Source organism: Salvelinus sp. IW2-2015, unplaced genomic scaffold, assembly GCF_002910315.2.
Source record: "Salvelinus sp. IW2-2015 unplaced genomic scaffold, ASM291031v2 Un_scaffold5383, whole genome shotgun sequence".
NCBI classification, from domain to species: Eukaryota; Metazoa; Chordata; class Actinopteri; order Salmoniformes; family Salmonidae; genus Salvelinus; species Salvelinus sp. IW2-2015.
Genome location: NW_019946648.1, coordinates 9,849 through 20,332, shown reverse-complemented (window position 1 = coordinate 20,332; position 10,484 = coordinate 9,849). Strand labels below are relative to the sequence as shown.

At 41.5% G+C, this 10,484-nt stretch overlaps 2 protein-coding genes across 2 annotated transcripts in view; both read right to left on the bottom strand.

The window, feature by feature from the left end:
- The window catches only part of LOC112078199 (prostaglandin reductase 1), a gene marked incomplete at its 3' end in the record, with an annotated part of 12,160 nt that extends 7,285 nt beyond the window's left edge, over positions 1-4,875 (bottom strand). Inside the window, exons 1-7 of the mRNA XM_024144504.2 lie at positions 4,601-4,875; positions 2,634-2,787; positions 1,793-1,896; positions 1,028-1,195; positions 774-891; positions 442-597; positions 204-309 (exon numbers count right to left, since the gene is read on the bottom strand). Coding sequence (XP_024000272.2) covers positions 204-309; positions 442-597; positions 774-891; positions 1,028-1,195; positions 1,793-1,896; positions 2,634-2,741 — 760 coding nt within the window. The remainder of the gene's footprint in view (positions 1-203; positions 310-441; positions 598-773; positions 892-1,027; positions 1,196-1,792; positions 1,897-2,633; positions 2,788-4,600) is intronic.
- A 3,879-nt stretch (positions 4,876-8,754) lies between these two features.
- The window catches only part of LOC112078200 (C-type lectin domain family 4 member E-like), a gene marked incomplete at its 5' end in the record, with an annotated part of 6,372 nt that continues 4,642 nt past the window's right edge, over positions 8,755-10,484 (bottom strand). The window contains one exon of the mRNA XM_024144505.1: positions 8,755-8,976. Coding sequence (XP_024000273.1) covers positions 8,823-8,976 — 154 coding nt within the window. The remainder of the gene's footprint in view (positions 8,977-10,484) is intronic.

Genomic DNA, 10,484 nt, shown 5'->3' with positions numbered 1-10,484 from the left:
GGACAGTATACCTGTCTGTGGCGTGGACAGTATACCTGTCTGTGGTGTGGACAGTATACCTGTCTGTGGTGTGGACAGTATACCTGTCTGTGCTGTGGACAGTATACCTGTCTGTGGTGTGGACAGTTAACCTGTCCGTGGTGTGGACAGTTAACCTGTCTGTGGTGTGGACAGTATACCTGTCTGTGGTGCGGACAGTATACCTGTCTGTGGTGTGGTGTCGTTGTACATGGAGATGCTTCCACACACAGCTATTCTGCCATACTCTCTCATCTGATGCATCACTACACTGGAGAACTTCCCACCAACCTGGACAGAGAGAGAGAGAGAGAGAGAGAGATTGAGCTTTGACACACACACACGCTCACACACAAATGTCCATACATACGCCTGTCCACACACACAAAGAGTGCGTGTGTGCGAGTGGTGCAGTGACCTCACGTTCTCAAAGTAGCAGTCGTATCCGTGTGGCGCGGCCTCCCTGAGTGATTCCTCCAGAGAGGTGGCAGTCTTGTAGTTGAAGACCTGGTCAAAACCCAGCTCCTTTAGATAGGACACCTTGGTATCTGTCCCAGCACAGCCCACCACTCTGCAGCCCTGAGGACGGACGGACACACACACACACACACTGACTCACTATACATTATGAAAGTCACTGGTAACACACAGAGACACATGGAATATAGAACACAACTTGTCCTCATCTTCAGGAAGTAACTAACACTGTGGAGACGTTGTGGGAACGCTCTGGAAACGTTGAGGGGATGTTGTACCTTGATCTTGGCGATCTGTCCCACCACTGAGCCCACGGCCCCTGCTGCAGCGTTCACCAGAAGAGTCTCCCCCTTCTTTATATCACACACCTCCTCTAGTCCATACAGAGCTGTCAGACTAGAGAGATATCATCATCACTATTATAACCACTACTGTATATCACACACCTCAACCACACATATCTATCTATCTATCTATCTATCTATCTATCTATCTATCTATCTATCAAGAGAGATCCATCCATCCATCCTACCCAGGCATGCCGATGGCCCCCAGGGCCAGGGAGAGGGGGATGTCCTGGGGCCAGTCGGGCAGCACAGGGGTCAGCTCTGCCCCATCACACACCCAGTGACTCCTCCATCCACAATCACTGACCACATGGCAGCCAACCGGGAAGCTGGGGTTATAGCTCTGGATCACCCTGGAGAGAGGGGGGGAGAGCGAAGGAAGAGAAAGAAAGTGGTGCAAGTGTGTCAACATGATGTCAGTCAGTCTATAGTGTGTCAACATGATCCTAGTCAGTCTATAGTGTGTCAACATGAGTCTCAGTCAGTCTATAGTGTGTCAACATGATTCAGTCCAGTCTATAGTGTGTCAACATGGTCTCAGTCAGTCTATAGTTGTCAACATGAGTGTCCAGTCAGTCTATAGTGTGTCAACATGAGTCTCAGTCAGTCCATAGTGTGTCACATGAATGTCAGTCAGTCTATAAATGTGTCAACATGAGAGTCTCAGTCAGTCTATAGTGTGTCAACATGGGAGTTCAGTCAGTCCTATAGCGAAGATGTTTAAATGAGTCTCAGTCAGTCTATAGTGTGTCAACATGAGTCTCAGTCAGTCTATAGTGTGTCAACATGAGTCTCAGTCAGTCTATAGTGTGTCAACATGGGTCTCAGTCAGTCTATAGTGTGTCAACATGGGTCTCAGTCAGTCTATAGTGTGTCGACATGAGTCTCAGTCAGTCTATAATGTGTTTGCATCCACATGCCCGCCTCACTCCCCCATAATGTGCCCTTACTTGGCAACTTGGGACCCAATCATCACGTCTCCCTCCTTCATCATCGTCTGGCTGTAGGGTCTCATGTAAGGATCCACACTGAGGAACACAGCCTCCAACAGCACCTGAACAGTGGTCTATTCATTAGTACACACCGTAGCAAAACATTTTGCAACTGAAAATATTTTGCTACAAAAATGTATAATTTGTTAAGGGGTATATTCATTAGTGGACACCGTTTTGCAAAGAAAACACGTGTTTTTTGTTGGAAAATTTCTGATTAGTCCCACCCCGTTTCGGCCCAGATAACCTGTTTCTAGTACAAATGTATTAACCACAGGTTATCAAGTCATTTCACATGCCATGGAACATGTTAGAATTGCAAAAGGAACYTGTTCATTTTGTGTGAAGTTCCTGGTAGGGCTTCAGTACGTGTCCAAGACAATTTTCCCCTCTGGGACATTAAAGGGCAATTCCGCCACTTTTCAACTTCATATTCTTTATCTCCAGCCCCAATCCAGTGTCTACATGTGAAAACAGTGTGTTTCTGTGATCCTTGGTTAAAAAGAGAAGAAGGTCCTTAAAAAGTATTCTCTGTGACGTCACAGGGTAGAATTAAAACAGTGACTTCTTGCTCCCCACGTCASCGCAAAATCTCAGTGTTGGATAAACACTGTTTTTAAAAAATATTTTAACTTTTGATGATGTCAWCAAGTAGAACCTTTTTAAAGTTATATATTTTTTCTACAAAACATAGAAATGCAACATTTCCACATATGTGGACACTGGTATTGTGCTGCATATGATGAAGATACGGTTGGAAAAGGGTGGAATTGCCCTTCAAAGTCTATCCTATCCTCACCTGTCCATTCTTGGGCTGTGGCAGCGTCTCCTCCCTCAGATGGAAGTCACTAGCCTTGGGGAAACCCTGGAAGTGCTGGRGTAACGTCCAGGCCTTGGACACAACCATGGTGCTCTGCTCCTCTGGTCTAAAACAGTAGATCTGTAGAGACGGGCTGGAGGGAAGAGGAGGAGGAGACAGCGGTATGAGTGTATGAGAGAGAGACGAGTTATGAGTGTATGAGAGAGACAGAGGTATGAAGAGAGAGACACAGAGGTATGAGTGTATGAGAGAGACAGAGGGAGATATAGAACATGTGTTGTGTGTCTTGGTTGAAATCACAGTGTAAATATTTGCATTCCTTTGTGCATATGCTAATAAATCCTGTCACAGCTATGTTTACTCAGGGCAGGTCATGAAAACGACTTTTCCATGTTTTCTCAGGGCAAGTCATGGAAACTATTGTTAGCCATGTTACTCAGGGCAGGTCATGCAAACTATTGTTATGACATAAAAACAGATTAAGCTACTTTGGGTTGGGAGCAAAAATACATTTTCATTCTCTACTGCAAGATAATGGACAATATAATGTTTATTCTTGTAATTCAAATGATTCTACTTCTTTACCTGAATATGCTGATTACTGCAGCATAAAACTCCGGGCGCAACTTTTGTTTTAGAAGTGGGGGGATAACAATAAATATATTATTAACAGCCTACCCGACACGCTCGGAGACGTGCGCATGGTCCTAAAGCACACATTTGCCTTGTTTGTATCACATCCAATGATAAAACTGGGGTGGACAAAATTGAAATTTCTGCATGCTCCCTGTCCGTCCCACGTCCCCAGTGAAAGTTGCGCCCCTGATAAAACTGAAGTATGTCCAGCTATCCTAGTCTTCACACTCTACATTTTATTTTCTGATTGAACCTTATTTAACTAGGCAAGTCAGTTAAGAACAAATTCTTATTACAATGATGGCCTACCCCGGACAACGCTGGGCCAATTGTGCGGCGCCCTAGGGGCTCCCAATCACAGCGCTGATGTGATACAGCCTGGATTCGAACCAGAGACTGTAGTGACACCTCTTGCACTGAGATTAGGTGCCTTAGACTGTGCACCACTCGGCAGCCCATGTACATTCCTTACCTAGCTATATTTCACTGTGTAAAGATGATTAAATATTGTATCTATGTTTTCAATTCAAGTATTTGGTAATTGAATGGAATAGACATCTGAGCACTGCCACTGTGGATTTCAGAAAGCTTCATTTCTGCTACTTTGCAACAGTGTTGCTATGGGTTACTTTATAGGTGGCTGAACGATTTGATCTCGAATGTCCACTTCATACAGAGAAATGACACCCCAGCAATGAACTAAAGCAGCCGTTCCGAATTTTAATGTAGTTGGATGAATGAGCTTTTATGGAATGCAATATATGCACGTGTTCAGACAAGACAACTCAACCCAAGGCTGGTCCCAGATCTGTTTGTTATGCAACTGTAGCCAACATGCAACCAACTCCTATTCCTATAGTCGTTGTTTGTGGTTGAAGTTTAATTCTTGGTTTGAAACAGACGACCAAGCTATTCTATGCTAGCCGTTATGCTTAATGTTAACTGATCTTGATATATTGTGCTTTTAATTTCAACGTTTCTCAGGCGTCAACATGCGGAATAGACCTACTTCAGCAACAACAACAAAAAGGAGAGGAGCGGAGGAACCCGCCCGTGGGCTACATGCGTGCTGGTAAGRATCTCATCCAAGCAGCCAGATAACGGAATGGGACTAGTCCTACTTTTAGCTAAAGCGAATCCTCACTCGTACGATATCCGTTAGTAAACGCGTATTTACGCCACCGCGAAATCGACTGAATGAGTGTAGGCCAACGTCTCCTAAACGCGGAACTTGTAAATTCGATAAACATTTGTACTAGACAAACACTGAATATTCGGGTATAAAGTGTGGAAATGTCTGTTTACTTTACCGTTTGGTCCGTGCGTGCGCGTCTGCTATTTCAGTTCAGGCTCGCCCACGTCTGCTGGAGAAAGTTGGCTTGTCGGTGGATCTCAGGATTGGGTATAGTAACCGTCTGATCTGTCGTAGTGTCCGGGAGGGAACTGTGGGCTTTGTTACTGGCATTGGAGTTATAACGTTGCCTAACCTTTCACCCTAATATTTCCTCACCGACCGAAAAAGCGGAATCATTGAACAGTGGCACGCTCTGCAGTGACAGAAGTTGTAGCCTAATGCTACGTTCTTAACCAAGTGGAAAGGTACTATTTGTATGTACGACTGGGGGGGAAATCCTCTTGAACGTCCCCTCCAACTGGTAATTACTAGAGGAAAACACGTCTATCATCCCGGAGCTCAGACTTCTCCCACATGCTGACCTTTGTCGTCATCTACTAAGAAAATTACTTCCAGAACAGCAGTTTCTGCAGTTAAGTGCAACAAAACGTTATTTATAAAAAGTAATCTATTAATATGGTTTTGTAACACTATAATTTGTTTACAAGCATGTCCATGGTTGATGTCCATGGTTGATGCAGCTTGTTGGCTTTTAGCCAGTTGCAGTTTCTCAAAGAGTTCAAAGCATGTGAATGCATTCAACTGGTATTATGACTTCACAACAGGTACTTACCACCTTGCCACTTTGCTGTGAATGCAGCATTACTCCGTCAATTTATGCTGCATTCATAAACACGTAGGAATGTGGTTATTACTACAGGTGTGCCGAGTAGTCGGACAAACAAGTATAGTGAAGGAAATGAGCAATTCTCTTGATACGATTATGATCCGAGTATTCTTTTTATTATCCGTGATCGGAAACGCATCTTTCTCATGTCAGTCAGTCAAGTGAGGTGCTGCTACATCATCTAAATAGCTCAACTGGCTAGTTTGCCTGTCTGTAAAGAGAAGGCTGGGCTGGGTATATTGATCCTGCTGCACTGATTGGACAGAGTAAAGCTGTGTGTCTCTGTCCACTCGCTTCATAATTTCACCCGATCACTTTCACTTCTGTTTCACGTTAGCCTGCTGCTATGATAAATCACATGGCAAGGACGTTTGCTATCAAGCATCAATGTGCTTCATATCTAACAAACGGGTGAGGGTAGGAAAAAAAATATAAAACGCCAACTCGCATTCTGACTGATAGCAAAATTGTCTGCCCACTGCAAGTTGAGGACACAGACACAGGTCGAACACACACACCCCTCCGCGGCTCCTACTCTGCAGGTTGTTTGGTCTATAAACGTGCAGGGAGATAGGTATTTGCCAACATCTACATGTTAAGAGAGAGATCCGGTTTGTGATACAGCTGGATTCGAACCAGGGTGTCTGTAGTGAGGCCTCTACACTGAGATGCAGTGCTTAGACGCTGCGCCAACTTGGAAGTCCAAGAGTATACCAATTAGTGTTCATAAAACATATTAATAGATTGTTTTTTTATAAATAATGTTTTGTTGTTAAATTTAACTGCCTAAAATGCTCTTATCGAGATCATTTCCTTAGTAGGTGCAGAGGTCAACATGTGGGAGAAGTTGGAGCTCAGGGATTTCCCACTAGTAATTACGAGTTGAAGGGTAATTAAAGTGGATTTTTCCCAGTCGTATGTGGTCAATATCACCTTCCCACTTGGTTATGAAGGCAGCATAACATTAAACAACATTAGTGTGCCCTAAGAATAGTATGCCAAATTCATGATATTGATTTACATTTGGATATTGTATTTTTTATTTAAATGTTTATTATTAATATCACACATTAAGGCATACTATTTATAGGGATATTGGCAGCATATTTTAGGAAATGTTTCATTTTATTCTTCCAACATGAATCGATTAATCACTTTTTTTTCTTAGTAGCTGATAGTCACAGGCCTAGCTCTGGTCCAGGGCGTTAGTGCGCGTTTCACTTCAAAGATAACGCTTTGAACACACCGACTGTAATTTTGCGCAAATAGTATGCTGCGTCATCTAGATATGTGTGCAACAAAAGTTCAACATTCACCTTATGTTACCATTTCTGTCAACCCGTTTACGCATACAGTTTGACGTATACGTTCGATAAATCCAACGTATAAACACAACAAAACGTACTGCAACAGCCTCTGCAACGCAATTGTGCAGGGCAACGCAGCGTTCCATTGGAAATTAATGTACTTCTGGTGTCTCCAATACGCTAAGTCACAGTCAGTGTGTTCAACGCGTAAGATATAAGAAAGAAGCGAACTAACGCTCTGGGCCATAGCTATGGAAGGAGGAACTGAAGTGCAAGCTCCAATCTATTTCGCCAGGTGGCGACAATAGTCCAGACAAAGTATCAAGGATTTTCTACACACCCATACAACAAGGCTTTTGCACTATTATTACCAATACAGCATACATGATCTAAACTGACCTATTATATTACACTACAGCATACATGGTCTATAGCTCTGGCACCCCAATGGTGGAACAAACTCCTCACGACGCCAGGTCAGCGGAGTCAATCACCACCTTCCGGAGACACCTGAAACCCCACCTTCTTTAAGGAATACCTAGGATAGGATAAAGTAATCCTTCTAACCCCACCCCCCCCTTAAAAGAGTTAGATGCACTATTGTAAAGTGGTTGTTCCACTGGATATCATAAGGTGAATGCACCAATTTGTAAGTCGCTCTGGATAAGAGCGTCTGCTAAATGACTTAAATGTAAATGTAAATGTAGTGACCTATTATATTACCAGTACAGCATACATGATTACACTGCTGACCTATTATATTACCACTACAGCATACATGGTCTATAGTGACCTATTATATTACCACTACAGCATACATGGTCTATAGTGACCTATTATATTACCAGTACAGCATACATGGTCTACTGACCTATTATATTACCAGTACAGCATACATGGTCTATACTGACCTATTATATTACCACTACAGCATACATGGTCTATAGTGCCTATTATATTACCAGTACAGCATACATGGTCTATAGTGGCCTATTATATTACCAGTACAGCATACATGGTCTATACTGACCTATTATATTACCAGTACAGCATACATGGTCTACTGACCTATTATATTACCAGTACAGCATACATGGTCTATACTGACCTATTATATTACCAGTACAGCATACATGGTCTATAGTGACCTATTATATTACCAGTACAACATACATGGTCTATAGTGACCTAATATTACCAGTACAGCATACATGTTCTATAGTGACCTATTATATTACCAGTACAGCATACATGGTCTATAGTGACCTATTATATTACCAGTACAACATACATGGTCTATAGTGACCTATTATATTACCAGTACAGCATACATGGTCTATAGTGACCTATTATATTACCAGTACAGCATACATGGTCTACTGACCTATTATATTACCACTACAGCATACATGGTCTATAGTGACCTATTATATTACCAGTACAGCATACATGGTCTATAGTGACCTATTATATTACAAGTACAGAAAACATGGTCTATAGTGACCTATTATATTACCAGTACAGCATGCATGGTCTATAGTGACCTATTATATTACCAGTACAAGCATACATGGTCTATAGTGACCTATTATATTACCAGTACAGCATGCATGGTCTATAGTGACCTATTATATTACCAACTACAGCATACATGGTCTATAGTGACCTATTATATTACCAGTACAACATACATGGTCTATAGTGACCTATTATTTACCAGTACAGCATGCATGGTCTATAGTGACCTATTATATTACCAGTACAGCATACATGGTCTACTGACCTATTATATTACCAGTACAACATACATGGTCTATACTGGCTTTGTACTGTTAAATAATAAGCTGTTACGTTTCTTTGCTAATCATCAGGATTTCTATTACTTAAGCTGCTTCGCCAGTCCACTTAACTCCATAACAGTTTCTGATAATATAATGTTGGGATTTCATTACAAAATAAAACATAATTTAGTCACATTGGATATCCAAAGGAGAACTTTAGGCTGTTTATGTCGCCGGCTGGGTTTTGAACCCGGGTCATATGGCAAGAACAGACTGTGTTAGCCACCATGCTAAGATAAGGGTGAAGTTACCTATGTTTTTTACCCCCAATCACTTTGCAAAATTTTCACAAGAATGAGCTTAATACAAAAATCTAAAACAGATCATCAAAATGTCTCATGTTTCAAAACTCTAAACACATAGTTACAATGTGGACGTTGTCTTCTCACACATCCAGTGGATATTCGTTGTGCATGGTACGTCGTTCCAACTCTTTAGTGGGTCTGATACCTTCTTTGAGAGATGAGCGCAGTCTTCACCCGTATGTGCATCGTTTGGTTCCCCATCCCTCCAATACCTATAAACAAGACACAAAATAGATGGCAAAAAGTAATTAAAAAAGCAATCAAACAGGCTACAGCACAGATAGACGGTAAAAAGTCACATGGAACACCACAGGGAAACAGAAGGTAAAAAGACATCAAACGCATCATATGACATTTACATGTTAGTCATTTGGCAGGCACTTTACCCAGAGAGACTTACAGTTGGTGCATTAATCTTAATAACCTGTTTGGGCTAGGGGGCAGCATTTTCACTTTTGGATGAAAAGCGTGCCCAGAGTAAACTGCCTGCTACTTAGTCCAGATGCTAATATATGCATATTATTAGTATTATTGGATAGAAAACACTCTGTTTCTAAAACTATTTGAATGATGTATGTGAGTATAACAGAATCATATGGCAGCAAAAACCTGAGAAAAAATCCAACCGGAAGTGGGAAATCTGAGGTTTGTAGTTTTTCAACTCAGCCCTATTGAAGATTCAGTGGGATATTGGTCATGTTGCACTTCCTAAGGCTTCCACTAGATGTCAACCGTCTTTAGAACGTTGTTTGATGCTTCTACTATGAAGGGGGGCTGAATGAGAGGGGAATGAGTCGGGTGTCTGGCAGAGTGCCTTGGGCACGTGACGCGCGGTTATGTGAGAGCGAGCTCTGTTCCATTGCTTTTACAGACAAAGGAATTCTACGGTTGGAACATTATTGAAGATTTATGTTAAACATCTATCAAATTATTCTACATCGTTTGACATGTTTTAGGACTGTAACGGAACTTTTTGACATTTTGTCTGTTACTGACGCGCTATGTCGATAGCGTTCTGAATTTTGTTTACCAAACGCGCTAACAAAAGAAGCTATTTGGACATAAATGATGGACATTATCGAACAAAACAAACATTTATTGTGGAACTGGGATTCCTGGGAGTGCATTCTGATGAAGCTCATCAAAGGTAAGTGAATATTTATAATGCTATTTCTGACTTCTGTTGACTACACAATATGGCAGATATTCTTGGCTGTTTTGGCTCTGAGCGCCGTACTCAGATATGCTTTTTCCGTAAAGTTTTTTGAAATCTGACACAGCGGTTGCATTAAGGAGAAGTGTATCTAAAGTTCCATGTATAATAGTTGTATCTATTATCAATGTTTATTATGAGTATTTCTGTGAATTGATGTGGCTCTCTGCAAAATCACCCCATGTTTTGGAACTACTGAACATAACAGCCAATGTAAAATTCATTTTTGGATATAAATATGCACTTTATCGAACAAAACATACATGTATTGTGTAACATGAAGTCCTATGAGTGTCATCTGATGAAGATCATCAAAGGTTAGTGATTAATTTTATCTCTATTTGTGCTTTTTGTGACCTCTCTCTTTTGGCTGTGTGTTTTTTGTGACTTGGTGGTGACTAACATAATCATTTGTGGATCTTTCGCTGTAAAGCCTTTTTGAAATCCGACACTGTGGCTGGATTAACGAGAATTTTATCTTTAAAATGGTGCCTAATACTTGTATTG